At 42.2% G+C, this 14,412-nt stretch overlaps 1 protein-coding gene across 1 annotated transcript in view; it reads right to left on the bottom strand.

Annotated features, from left to right (window-relative positions):
• Positions 1–1,530: 1,530 nt before the first annotated feature.
• Positions 1,531–14,412, bottom strand: part of LOC108941092 (insulin-like growth factor 1 receptor) — a gene marked incomplete at its 5' end in the record, with an annotated part of 80,304 nt that continues 67,422 nt past the window's right edge. Inside the window, 14 exons of the mRNA XM_018763573.2 lie at positions 1,531–2,428; positions 4,753–4,887; positions 7,072–7,201; positions 7,561–7,720; positions 7,831–7,938; positions 8,562–8,791; positions 8,906–8,976; positions 9,100–9,202; positions 9,435–9,600; positions 9,687–9,829; positions 9,967–10,247; positions 13,068–13,272; positions 13,459–13,626; positions 13,925–14,160. Coding sequence (XP_018619089.2) covers positions 1,966–2,428; positions 4,753–4,887; positions 7,072–7,201; positions 7,561–7,720; positions 7,831–7,938; positions 8,562–8,791; positions 8,906–8,976; positions 9,100–9,202; positions 9,435–9,600; positions 9,687–9,829; positions 9,967–10,247; positions 13,068–13,272; positions 13,459–13,626; positions 13,925–14,160 — 2,599 coding nt within the window. The remainder of the gene's footprint in view (positions 2,429–4,752; positions 4,888–7,071; positions 7,202–7,560; positions 7,721–7,830; positions 7,939–8,561; positions 8,792–8,905; positions 8,977–9,099; positions 9,203–9,434; positions 9,601–9,686; positions 9,830–9,966; positions 10,248–13,067; positions 13,273–13,458; positions 13,627–13,924; positions 14,161–14,412) is intronic.

Below are 14,412 nucleotides of genomic sequence, written 5' to 3'. Positions count from 1 at the left end.
CAGCAAACTTGAACACAATTTTTAAACTAATTGAATTGAAACGTTAAAGACCCTCCCAAAAAACCCTCCAAAAAGTTTTTTCCTCCTCCTGTTTATGCAGTGCTTGTAAAGTTTTTTGTTCAGTAGCCAAAAAACTGCAGTTTCTTGCTCATAATCCTTTGGTGGCAAACTCTGATATTAAAAAATGTGTACAATACAAAACGGGGGAAACTGGACAAACAAATGAACACTGGAAATACAGAAAAGTGGTTAATTACTTATCTAATACTCACTGCAAACTTTGGTACTATGGATTGTGACAGACTGCTTGTTTTCTTTTTTGTTGTTGTGGTGAGGGCTAGGGACACGGCTCGATGCGAAACCAGGAGGGGACCAAACGTTCACTTTGACCTGAGACTGAGCAACGTCAGGCGTAGTGCTAGGCAGCTATAACACGATGCCAATCATACAGGCTGAAATGAGGAGCAAAAATCCATTTTTGAACAAAAACAAAGCATTGGACATTGTGTGGCAAAAACAAAACAAGGGAGAAAAAAATATTCTTTGCCAGTGTAGAGTTAATAAAATGGACTGTACTGAAAGTATAGTGGAAAGACTAAACCTGAAGAAAGTGTTTCTTGAGGGGGTGCTTGTGTAAATATCCCCAAACAGGGAAAGAACTAGCAGCTTTTTATAGACACTGAAAAATATGAACTGTAAAAAAGGTATAAAAGTGACAAATTTCTTAACTTTTGTCTAACAGAATTGTAAGACGTTAATAGAAATGTCTATTTTATAGAGGCTCTGTATTATCACACGTGCTTCTTGCACATCTATATGAGGTTGCGTTAAGTGATTTTTTTCTGTTCTCTAGTTCATGAAGCCAATCCCTCGTGAAATTGTTTCTGTATGTCTTGGGTTGGCCCGATGTTTCTTGAACAGCACTTTGTCTTACTCCTGCTGACATCCATGGACAGAGGAGCACAAACTGGAAACAATCATCCTTGACTGTAATCCAGACAAAAGATTAGTACCAAGTGAACTGGTTTTGCATTGACTGCGTGTGTGTGCGCGCATGTGTGTGTGTGTGTGTGTGTGTGTGTGTGTGTGTGTGTATATATATATATAAAGGGCTACAATGTTTTGGCAACATTTTGGCAGATCTGAAATGAGCCCATCCCTTCTCATTCAAGTGACTAAAATGAGTAAAGGGGGTGAAGACTGGAACTCGATGACCCACTCCTGAGAGTTTTACACACATACCAAAATTGGAACATTGATGCTGAAAGTAGTTCAAAACTTTCTCCCCTCCAAAGGCATAGGAAAAGGAAAAACACCACCAGAGAAAACGGTAAAGAGAGGAACAGTTGGGATGAGATATACCCTCATGTAAAGAAAAATGTATGCATGTATATATGTGGATAGAATCACACACAAAGACACACACTCGCACACAGACACACAAACGCTCAAACGCATGACCTCTCTAAAACCCACATAAAAAGTGCTTTTCTGTTGGATTTGCTGGCAGATATGCTAAATTGACTTTTATTAATGACTTTCCCCATTACCTTTCTGAAAGGCAGTCTATTAGGCCCCAACTAATTTTAATCCATTTGGAATTTTAAAAAGTAACAAAAACTATACAAAAAAGTTCTGCAGACTGGAGGAAAAGATACTCAATGCTATAATTTCAGTCATTCACTCCACCTCCATATTTTGCTACAGCAGGTTTTTGTTTCTCAATTGTCATTTGATATTATCAATAATAATAGTATATTTTTTTTAAAAAAAAAAAGATGAAAAACAATCCACTGAGGTACAGCAGAATATTGAGTGTCTTGTGTTAAAGGTCCATCTCCCCTCAGTTTTCTGTTTGAAGGGAAGACAAAGGACTACACAGAGAGACATGAAAAGGAGGCTTCCGTGTTTCCCGCAATTTGCCCTGTGAGACAGGCAGCCCAGCAGAGTGTGCTCCGTACTGGATCAGCAGGAGGATGACTGGGGAAGGGGCAGGGCACGCTCGTTCTTGCGCCCCCCATTCATGTGTGCATAAGGCTGAGTTTCATCGAAAGCCGGCCGTAGGAGGACCACGGGCCCATTGGCTGCCGAGTGTCCTGAGTGCTTGTCCAGGGTAAGGACCGCTGCAGAACCACCACCCCCCAGCTGCCCTGTAGGGCCCTGCTCTGGGGGCCCCGGTGGATGAGTGGGGACGTGGGATGGAGCGATTATGGGATGTCGACTAGAGGTGGGGTCCAGTGGAACATTCTCCATGTTCTGGGCCTCAATGTCCAGGCCCTCTGTGTCCGGCGGTTTGTTCTCCTCGCTGTAGTAGAAACTCACTTCTTTGAAATGCGGCTCCAACTCGTCTTTGATGCTGCTGATGATCTCCAGGAAGGAGGGCCGTGTCTTTGGATGGTATTGCCAGCACATACGCATCAGCTCAAACCTATGTCCAGGCAAACAGAACAGAGGAGTAAAAATAAGTGGGAAATAGGGGAAAATAATATTCTAAATATTTCTTTTTAACACACTGTCATGACAATATCATCACTAATCCATTCTTAGAAAGTGCTGCTTCTAAAAATTCAAAACATGAGACGTGAGTAAGCAAGAATTCTTGACTCCATTCTCTTATCCACAGGTGGCAGTATATACCAGAGCTCAAGTGGATTTCACAAGTAAAAATGAAAAGGATCCATAAAAATGATGCAACAAAGTCAATGTAACAAGACCAGTATCACTACATTAGGTTGCTATTTATTTTATCAGAATTGCATGTATTGTAATTCATTGCAGTCTATAGATAATTATGCTCTATAAAATGAATTCAAGTGTTACAAACCAAGCTGCTAAGAAAACATCCAAAGAACGGAAAAACAGCAGCAATAACAGCAATGAAAGAAGTTACACTGAGGTACCTTTTACTCCAATGCATATTTAATTATACACCAAACAAGCTAAGTACGTCCCAGAAGCCCTGAGCCCCATGAAACTAACACCTCTGCTTGCCCGTATCAACTCCCCTTCCTTGGGGCTCCGTGGCTAGAAGGGAAGAGTGATGGCCCCCATAGCGAGAGGCACTGCGGTCAAGACATTCCAGAGCACACTGCTCACGTCAATCTCATGCTTCTCCTTTTAAAGCTTAGTGCACAGGGCTGGGGGGTTGGACTTGTTTTTCTGCATGGTAGTGAGCATATAGGTTTACTTCAGATAGCTCAAAGGCATTCCAAGACCTCCTGTGAAAATGACTGTAATGCTTGGCCCCAGGCCTGCACTCTCAAATAACTTGTCTGGTTGTTGATCATTGGGGTTAGTTCGCGCTTGGCTATCAGTTGCTATGTGCACTTGATTGAAATCAGAAAATAAATGGCAGTAAGTCCTTTTATTATGCTGCCCCTACAAACAAACATTCATCATTTTTGTAAACTTAACCTTAATTTTAATGCCATCAAAAATAAATGTGTTACTGGGCAGTCACTACCTTACCAGTATGCCTTTGTATTGTAAATAGACCCAGTGCTGAAAGTAATTCCATTGCTTCCATCTTGAGTCTCTTCCAAGGACTAGAACTTTGCTTAAAATGATGATTAATGACTTTAAAATACCTTGTTACATGCTTTGATCTAAGTTAACTGCAAATTAAAGTTTCTGATTACATTAACAGTACATGCACAATAATACGACAGACTATTTGTGAATTGTGCCTTTACAAATCAAAGACTTTCTGGGAATTTTATTGGGTTCAAACAATCCCTTCTTAATTACATTTATGGGCAAAATTCAAACACTACAAGTTGAATGTTGGTATGAGTAGAAGAAAAGGTGGTGGAAAACTGAAGGATTTGGCCACACAGCTGTCTGAATTCGGCACTCTTCAGCTCGCTCACCCCTATCAGGGCTCCAAGTGGTACGACTCCATTCTGCTCTCACTTGACTCTGTAGCCCTGAGGAATTCTCCACTGGCTCATTAAAACGAAGCAAACACACACTCGATTGCTGCGTCTCGCTCTGGCTCACCACCCTTGTTGAGGTGCTATAGGGCTTGCCCCGGAGGGTGCTCTGCTTCCATGGGGCACACCATACAAAGCCAGCTTCTCTGCAACACCTCCCTTTCACTTATGCTACAGCCAGCAATGCAAAAATCAAGAAAATGCTGCCTCAGTAATATGACTGGCCAAAAAATCTGAAGCATATCGCCTACCATTTCTTAATGGAACAGACAAGCATAACTACATCTTTTTTCCCCAAGAAAAATTGAGTAATATCATTTGGTTCTCTTCCCTGCTGCCCTAAACATACAAAGATAAATATTTAGTTGCACAAAAGTGCAGCGTAGATACAGAAAAGGAAAAGAAAACAAGGGATAAACGGCAGTGCTGAAGAATGAAGTGTGATCTGCCCCCTTGCCAACCTCTGAATCTACGGGAATGAGAGGCATTGCCAACACACCGGCTCTGGCATCCCTTCTATGGACTTTGGCTCACTGCGAGCAGCCCTGTCAACCAGCTGAGGAGCAGGCCATGATGTCACAACTCTTTATTTATATCACGGTGTGGATGGCGTCAGTGGGCCTTTGTATAGCCAGTCTTGTAATACCATATTAAAAACGGGTCCACATCTTTATCTCAGACAGGAATTTTCATGATCTGAGGGTTAACTTGAGTGTATTTGTCAAATATGTGAAGCCATACGTTTACAAGCTAAATGGAACCCGACCTTCAGAGGGCAGTTTTTTTTTCAAAACCAAGCAGAACTGAGGAGAGTACTTACAGCATATCAGGACAGTTATCTGGCTTGTCTAGCAGACCACCCTCCATGACAAAGCGGAGCACCTGCTCGTTGGACATACCCTGGTATGGCTGTTCTGCCAGTGTGGCAATCTCCCACAGCACCACTCCAAATGACCTGCAGGGGGGGACAGGGAGCAGTTGTGCATCGACACATGGAGTCGGCATGGAAAACAGGCACTAGTTGCACATGATGGCCTCAACTAACCTCCAGATCTGCAGTCATAAGTCTACAATATAATTAGGAAAAGCAACAGTGATGTACCACCTCAGCAATGTAGAAGCTCAGTACTATTTTAAAGAGATCTGGCTTGAAGGAAGAAAATCTTACACAACATATAAAACTGGCTAATTGTCGCAACAGGAAACAGCAAGTTTGTTGAATTATGACAGATTAAAAAATAACTGCTGTTTTATGAAAGCTTTTTATATTACTGAGACACCTTCAATACTCAGTCCTTACGAACATCTTGAGTACACAGGAATAAAAATAACATTCTCAGCAACAGAGAAGTCTAGAATGCTTATGAAGGACAAAAATGTTATTTGTCAGATTAATATTTCTTCCAAAGGCCAAATACATAGCAAGGGTAAAGAGATGAAGTATGATAAGTTATATAGTGAAGTTGTATTACATACTTTATGCTGTAAAAGAAGTGCACAGAACTCACATCCATCTAACTGTGCTGTTTTTACCCCTGCCCAGTCCCATCCTCCATTACCACCAGTTGCCTTGGCCATCACTGTCATATCATAAAATCCCTAAATAAGCATAGGTTGTCCATTCATACAGAGAACCTTCAACAATCCAAACCCCAGACAGAAAACTGCTCTACAGAGGTGGGGACAGCAAATAAATAATTTTTAAAAAGAGCAATTTGATGCCAGCAATTACTCATCTGTTCTCCACTGACACATTTTCACATTTGGCAGCAGATCTGATATAACACCACAGCATAAAAGTTACAGTACTAACTTGTATCTAATTCGCACAAACATCGGTGACTAAGAAGGCAAAGCCACGGAGAGAATTTTAACTGAGGGAGGGTAAAGGGAATGGGGGTCATCCCTCTCTGGATGTAATGGGAGTAAAGAGGTAGCTCTTCCATTGTTCCCTCTCATTTCTCTTACATCAAAGTAGATACAGCATGGAGGGGTTTGAGGTGGGATTTGCTGGCTTCCTAACTTGTAATTTGACAACATCTGGATGAGTTTAAATTGAAAAGGAGACAGGCCCATGGGGCACTTTCAGTCTGAGAAACACAAATTAAAAAAGCACCCATGGAGAGACTTTTACACTCATCTAACAGAAGTGGCCTCTTATCGCAATGTGGGATTACATACTGACTCAAAACACTTGGGGAGACAGAACAATAACATGAGCAATGGGAACAGCTCTAAGGGACCGGCTCAGATTTACCTTGAGTATGCCTATCCACACAAATTCTAATGGGGCTTGTTTGCCTTCTGTTCAAAAAAACCCAGAGGTTTAACAGGAATTTAACCGCTCCTACCCATGAACTGTACACAGTAACTGATTTTAAAAAAATGGCACATGGCATAGGAGAATTCTATACTTTGAAATTTAGCAGTGTTTCTGAAGTTCTCCTCTAAGAAAAGCCTCAGTGAATGAACTGGCACATTTTCCCAAAATCCCATGGAGGGGTGTTCCACAAGTTCACACATCCATTCCAGCTGCATTATTCTGTTCATTGCACTCTGTTCAAAATGAATGCTATCGGCAGCAGAGCAGAGTATGCTTCTGTCGTCACTTTGTGGGAGGCTTTAACATACTGTAGGCTGAAATTTTGATCATGGTGGAGTGTGTACATTTGCTGGTCCTGAAGAGGCTACCCTATCTGTCTGCTGCAGATGGGCTAGAGCAGGACAGGCAACAGAAGGGAGAACAGGGTCTCAGACCCCAGCATCGGACGGAATTTACCGGTGCTGCAGTGGAGGAGTGCTGTGCTTATGAAGAGAGGGTGGTTTGGTATTGAACATGTCACAGTTGGGGAATGGATCTGTGGTCTGCTCACGTTCCCCGACATCATCTTGCTTGGCAGTAGTAGAATGTGATGTCACTCATCACCAATTGTGCTCAGTGCTGCTTTATTTTTCTTTGTCTGAAAATTTACTGCCTATTTGCACACTATCTGTACTTCTGTTTTATGTAACTATGCATGTGTGCTGCTGCATATGTGTGCAATTTCCCCTTGACATTAATAAAGTATAATCATCTATCTAGCAAGCTGCCGAGGAGCACATTTACATATGTAGGAATGAGAGGGAATAACACTCATACCAGACGTCAGAGTTGGTGGTGAATACTCCGTCTTTGAGAGACTCTGGGGACATCCAGCGGACAGGGAGTAGACCCTTGCCCCCTTTACGATAGTAATCCGTCTCATAAATGTCTCGTGTCATTCCAAAATCTGTAGGAGAGAAGAAAGAGAACTGCTATTCCTCTGCATGATGAAATTTGCCATCTTCAAGCAATTGAAGGTTTCTGATTACTTGAATCCTGTACTAAGTTTTCTACATATAAATTGTACATTCGTCAACTGTTAGAAACAAACTGGGAAGATCTTCAGAAACAGAATGAAAGGCAAAGCTGGGAAGCAGCTGCACCTTAACTTCAGAATCTCAACATTGTTGGCAGAAGTACATATTTAAAAAAGAGTATTTTCAAAAACATTTTAGAACTGTACATTGGGAGGAGGAACAAAAGCAATCCTTGGGGGGGGGGGTGTTTTTTATTTTTCTTTTGAAAAAAAAATTCTAAAGCTCACACCTCCAATCTTCACAGTGAAATCTTCAGCTACCATGCAGTTCCTGGCGGCGAGATCTCTGTGGACGAACTTGTTGGCATTGAGGTAGGCCATGCCATCAGCAATCTCCCCTGCCATCTGGATCATCTTCTTCAGAGGTGGCAGTGAGTCCCCATTTGAGTTCTGTGGCAGAAGAGGAAACTGGAATGTGGAGTCCACTCAGCACTGGCTGCTTTTAGGTTGCAGAGGCAATGGGTAAGAGCTAGTGAGGAAAAGTCAGTGAAGGCACTGACCTCTTTGGATCGAAGCGAACGAAGGTGGCTCTTCAGATCTCCACGAGTCATCAGCTCCATTATGACCAAGGTGGGCTGTCCCTGGGAAACCACTCCCAGCAGGCGCACCTAGACACAGGTGCATTTATTAATACTGGGACCAGAATCACGACATGACGTTTTTCCAGTTAAATTTTAATCTCTAAAGTTATATGCATCTGAATGCATTTTTAAATTATAAATGAATTACTTGTACAAAACAAGAAATTGTATGAACTGTTAAAAAACAGAAATATGCACATTTTCATACATGTACAACAAAGGTTTTAAGAAAGTCAGTATAAACAGTAGTCTGTTACTAAAGATGAATTAAATTGAGCATCGAAAAGCACTTAATGCAAAAGGCCACCTCATTCTTTGAGAATCTTTTGCACATTTATTCAACTGTAGAAATATTTCCCTGTGAAAGCAAGTTTAGAGAGTTTTACACAATTCCAGCACGAGCTGGAACAATAGCTTTGACTGACAGTATGTGCTAGGTGTGCAGTGACAAAGGGCACTTTGTGTCGAGCCTCTAACAACCATTGTCGGTGTGTGCTGGGCCGACTGTGGACATGATAAGCTTGAGTTAGCACAGGAGCAGCGGACCTTTGGCTTTGAATGATCAGGCACCATGCATTAAACCTGGAACAATCGGTGGCAAAGCATTTAAACAAATCCCTCAGCAACCAGACCAAGTCTGGCACTCTCACCACATGATGGCAGTTGAACTCCTTCATGACTGATGCTTCATTCAGGAACTCGATTCGTTCACGCATACTGGCTGACTCGTTCACAGTCTTGATTGCCACACGGGTCTCTGGCTCATCCTTGACCACACCCTTTGCAATGCCCTCATACACCATGCCAAAAGAGCCCTGGCCCAACTCCCTGCACATGGTGATTTTTTCACGTGCCACCTCCCACTCGTCAGGTACATACACTGGACAGAGCAGAGAGTGTGTGTTACTGCCACGTACAACTAGTCAATGCACCTACAAGGTCAGTACACAGTTGTAGACTAAAACAAATTCAGCCGGTACAGTTCTGTATTTACTCTCAGCAGCGCTGAAGTACTCCGGGTTGACAGAAGCATATAGGACTCCATTTCCCAGCCGGTCACTATTCCTGAGAAGACAAAGCAGCTACATTACTTTTATAATGAACAAGTTTAAAAATATTTACTACAGAATTCCATGCAGTGGCTTGGATCTATAGTTCAGAGAATATTTGCTGTTTTTTCACATTTACCTTTTTTTGTTAATCAGAATAAGGGCGGTCACCAGACTGAAAAAGATTAGTAATACTACAATAGGAACGACAATCATGACATAGAGGAAGTTCTCATGTGGTGCTGTTGGAAAGAAAGACAAAAGATAAGATTAAACTAAAAACAGACATTTGCAAAAGAAGCTCTGAATATGAACACAGTACCTACTTCAATGCAGTGTGCTTAGTGTATAACCTTCAAACCAGCATCAACAAAAGACAATGCTGAAACACAACATGTAAAATTACAAATAATGACAATTTAACAAAAACTACTTAGGTTCAGTAAAGGGTGTGCTCGAGACTAAGAGCCGTACGTTTGCGTTGCAGCACATAGAAGGCCACAGGCTCTGTCCAGGATCCGTTCCCTGTTAATGAGGTAGCTCGAACCCGGACCGAATAATTTCCAGGGCTCAAGTTGCTCAGGCGGTTTCCTTTGTGTTCTTTATAGTGCTGCCGGGAAACGCACTCGTGCTTCTCAGGCTGGGCAACATAGAAGACACAAGCATTATCACAGAGCTCTGCCAGAAAAAGTGCGGAGTTTGCTACAGTTAAACGCTGAGCCTCACCTCTGAAGCCAGTCGATACTTGATCTCATACATCAAAATGAGCCCATTTGGTTTGATGGGCTCGGCCCACTTGAGGAAGACTGTGCCGTCTCCCTGCTCACCACCATGCCAGGTTACAGGCCCTGGGATGTCATCTGCATTATCTGATAAAATAACACACCCAGAATGTAAGGCTTCAAAAGAGCTGGACAACAGTAACAATTTAGCAGTGAAGTGGTGCTCAGCAAGTTTATTTATCCATTAGGTGGAACTGTTGTGCTCACACCAGCTGCCAACCAACCTGCCGGTTTAGTCCTGGAGAACACAAAAGCGGCTGCGCTGCAGCGCTTGACCTCACGGTTGCAAGCGTGGATGTCAATGCGGTACACCGTGAAGGCCTGCAGGTTGGAGATCTCCATCCATTCCTTCCCACTCACTGTCTCCTCCTCGAATGGATATTCCACATCCAGAGGTTCTATGACTGTGCTGTTGCCCTCCAGCTCTGTGGTGTTCCCACCCACAGCAGATGGCAGGGTGGCATTTGCCACACCAAAAACATCTCTACGACGCCGGTCTGGGGGCCTGAGGAAGATGGAGAACTTCAGCTGATGGGAAGTGCAAAAAAGAACTAACCAAGAAACCAAATAGTGAAATAAATGCTTTCCAACAACTCTTCCATTGAAAATTTGAAATTTTGAAAAGTATTTCTCCTATAAGCAATAGCAAAGAAAAGTGCTTTTGGAGGCTTAAGGGGTGGGTGTGGGACACATTAAGCTCCATGAACAAGTGATGTTTCTCACTAAACACATTCTTCTTCATGCCTCATCTATCCATACTTGTGACTAAGCAATTAGGACTTGGGAGTAAACAAGAAGCTTAATGAATACAGGTAAAGGTAAGCTACTTTTCTCTCAGATCCATAAATTCTCTAAAGGCTCTATTTTTTTTTTTTTTTTTTAAAAAAAAAAAAAGGGTGTTATGCTAGGTAACTACTACTCTGAGGAGGGAAAGAATATGGACATGTATGAAAGTCTTAAAACTTGTATGAAAAGTTTACTTTTTGGCTTTCTTTTCAGCTGAGTCTCACACAACAACAAATTCATTCATCAAAATTCTGTTGAAAATAAAACAAAACAATTTTAAGAAAAACACTGGACTAAAAATATTTAATTGCTGTACCAGTAACATCTACAACCTGTTACAACACAAACTATATAAACACATATTTCAATAACTTCTTAAAGATCATTATGTTAAGGCCAGTCTTTGCATAATGGCATCAGGAATAAATCAAGTGTATAAATCAAAACAATCACGATGATGTTATTCTAGTACCATGGTTTTGTGGTTGCTCTGAGGTGATCGGTATGTGCTGTTTGTATAAACCAGAAATGGCATGTATAACTGAAGGAGATGAGTAATAAAAATTTCCCTTCCCAAATTTTCCAGCTATTACAAGGATTTCAAAGCTGGACCTCCTAGGGTCACCAAAGGAAAAAAAAAAAAAAAGGCCATCTCAGGAATCCTTGGAAACATGTGACTAAAGAAAAAGAGAGAAAAAATACTGGTGAAGGATAGGAAAAAAGGTGAACAGGAGAAAGACTGACAGGTAGCTATACCAAGAGAGAAAAGCCTGTTAGGTGTGTGGAAATAAAAACATCAGAACAGTGGCTCCGACATGGAGCAGCTGGTTACCCAGCCTGGACATCCTGCAGAATGTGGGTAGCCAGAGCACAAGTGAGGGGGCAGGAACAGGCCTGAAGGGGTGCTATTGTAGACGACCTTATCCAAGATGGAGGGTCACATCTGTACCCATCACTGAGCAAGAAGGGACAGCCCCAGGGCTGGCTTTATTTATCCCAAGCAATGGAGCTACACACATCCCTGCCAAGGCAAACATGGCCTCTGCAAGGCAGGACTGTCCCCAGATGACCCGGAGAAGACTCACGCACCCCTCCCCCCACTGGCCATTGTTGGAGCTTGTGGCATGTCCCCCTGCCTCCCACATTTTCTTTCTCTTCTGCCACTGAATGGCAACAAGGACAAAGCTGTTAACGCCCTTAGCAAGGCCCCAACCCTGCAACTAAAAACCCTTCACTGCAAGTATGCAACCCTCAACACCAAATGCACAATGTAAATATTTTAACTAGTAGATTCAAAGACTCTCCAGCTGCTGTAGTCTTGAAATGCTTTCATGTTGATGCGTGTATGAAATGAGAGGGTACTGAGTCCATCATTAAGAGTCACAAATGGTGTCAGCCCCCAAAAGAAATTAGAAAAGGGGGATTTCTTAAAACGGACACCCAGCTAGTGATACCCACCCAAAATTAATGCACTTCTGACTCAAATCAATTATTCTTTGCAGTGGCAAGCAACTCCACTTCATTTGTAACACAGATGGTTCTGCTGTGCATTTCTTAGCAGCTGGTCATTGTGAAGAGTGCTGACGACAGTGTGTGTGTGTGCATGAAAATAGGGAGACTACAGAAAAGAAGAGTAATGGAAAACATTTCCTCCTTTCAGGTGCCCTACCCTTGATTTTTAAATCTTGAATTTTCTCACTTCTGAGACTGTAGGCCACTTTGAGTGTTCCACTTCCAATAAAGCTGGCCTCTCATGATTGGAGGGCCAGGTGCGCACGCACAGACACACACACAAATCCACAAGGGCCTCTTAGCATGACAAACTTCTGGCATCTACATTTTCCTAGACAGCTAAACTATGGCAAAAAGCCAAAGAAAGAAAAGCAAAACAATACAAGAAACACTGAAGGAAAAAATGGAAGGGAGGGAGGGTCACTGTGTTTTTTGTTCATAGAGAAATATTTTAATTGTTGACTCACCAGGAGAGCCAAAAATTTGCATCAAAATACTGACTGCATTAGGTTTGTTTCACATGTAAAGAAGGTTCAAAAGAATTTATTTACAAGAGCAAAATAAAAACCTTATATATTTATTTATTCCATATACACAGACACACACACACACGTATACGGGTGGCACAGCTAGTACTGCTGCTGTATCACAGCACCTGGGTTGTGCAGGAGGGCATGGGTTTGACCCCACCCCTGCTCAGTCTGTGTGGATTTTGCATGTTCTCCCTGTATTCGTGCGAGTTTCCTCGGGGTGCTCAAGTTTCCTTCCACAGCCCAAAGACATGCTGTTCAGGTAGTCTGGTCACTAAGTCGCCCATAGTGTGCGACTGACAGTGCGTTCAACAGATGTATGGATCAGTGACCCATAGTAGTGTATCTAGTACATTGTAAATCACCTTGGGTGAATAAAGTGTGAGCTAATAATATATATATATGTAAATGTGTTTTTTTTTTTTTTTTTTTTTTTTTTTACACAGGACCTATGGACCAATGCAAGTGCTTTACAAAGCAAGAACTTGTCAGCTTACCTGGGGGTGAAGATGGAGTTGTGCAGAAAATTCTCAAAAACCTTCCGGTACGAGGCATCCTCCGCCTCAGCCCTCAGGTCATCCACAGTTTTGGGGCACTGGCAGCATGGACCATCCCCAGTACCAGCCTCTGGTTTGGAGGGTTTGCTCTCTTCCTCCACATCACCTACGCCTGTGGCTGAGATGCGGATGGGGATCTTCAGCTCTGTTGAACACAGGTAGGCAAAGCGTGACAAGACTTTCTAAGTGTTCCACTTATTGATGAGAACACAGCCTTACATCTCAGCACACTATGTTCTATTCCCTGTCATTGCCTTAAATGCAGGTGTTCTCAGGGAAAAAAAGGCACTGAAGTCTGGCAGTAAAGCAGGGGCTTGTACTCCCAGTGTACCTTTGGAGCAGTAGTTGTGCTTATAAAGCTCTTTGTCCTCTGCCTGCTGCTGCCAACGAAGCAGGTAGTAGGTGTGGTTCCCATTAGGGTAGAGCGGAGGAGACCACTTAACCAGCAACTTTAAGGAAGAGTTGGAGTAGGATCGAACATCCAAAGGCATCGAGGGTTCTGTTATTTAAAACATGTTATGGTTATGCAACATTTTTTGTTTGAGTGCCTCTGTTTTTCTATACATTTTTTAATATTTACACATGAAAGTCTGCATAGAAATATTTATGAATTTAGAAAAACATGCCAGTAGAATGTGTAAGTTTTTTTTTGGGGGGGTAGGAATCAGAAAGGAATTCAGCTAAAATCCATAAATGTTAGATTTATAAATGTGAATGTAAGGAGGTGGTCAATATTTTTTTTTTTTTTTTTGCAAGCATACGTGAAATTACAAAGCCTGTTCTGGAAGATGGATTACCTGAGGGCTTTGTGCGTATGTAGATCACCTCACTTTTGGCTCCAAAGACATGCTTGTATTCAACAACGAGGGTTATGGCCTTGACAAAGATGGCATACTGAGTCCAAGGTTTCAGCGGGGAGAGCAGAACACCAGGGTCAGAGTCTTTGTCCTTTGGTAGCTCCACATCCACCATGTTCCAGCTGTTGGATCCACATCCATCCTGACCATCAAACTCTGTGATATTCTGGAAGGGTCTGCAAATGAAGTACATAACACACTGCCATGAGAAGAATCGCAGATAAAGGACTGTATTACATCATTGTTACTCAGATTGTCACAAAAGCCATGTTACACTTTCCTTTGAAAATATGTTATTTCTATGTCTTTCTTGGTTTAGAAAAAGCATCCACGTCTGGAGTGCTATACATTAAAAAATGCATCTAAGTGTAATTTCAGACATGTTCTGTTGCAGGCTTAACATGGTCAGCTATACCTTTGTGCTGTCA

The sequence above is a fragment of the Scleropages formosus genome, chromosome 11 (genome assembly GCF_900964775.1).
Source record: "Scleropages formosus chromosome 11, fSclFor1.1, whole genome shotgun sequence".
Taxonomy (NCBI): Eukaryota; Metazoa; Chordata; class Actinopteri; order Osteoglossiformes; family Osteoglossidae; genus Scleropages; species Scleropages formosus.
Note: the sequence above shows the minus strand (reverse complement) of the source record. Positions and strands in the feature narration are given on the sequence as shown.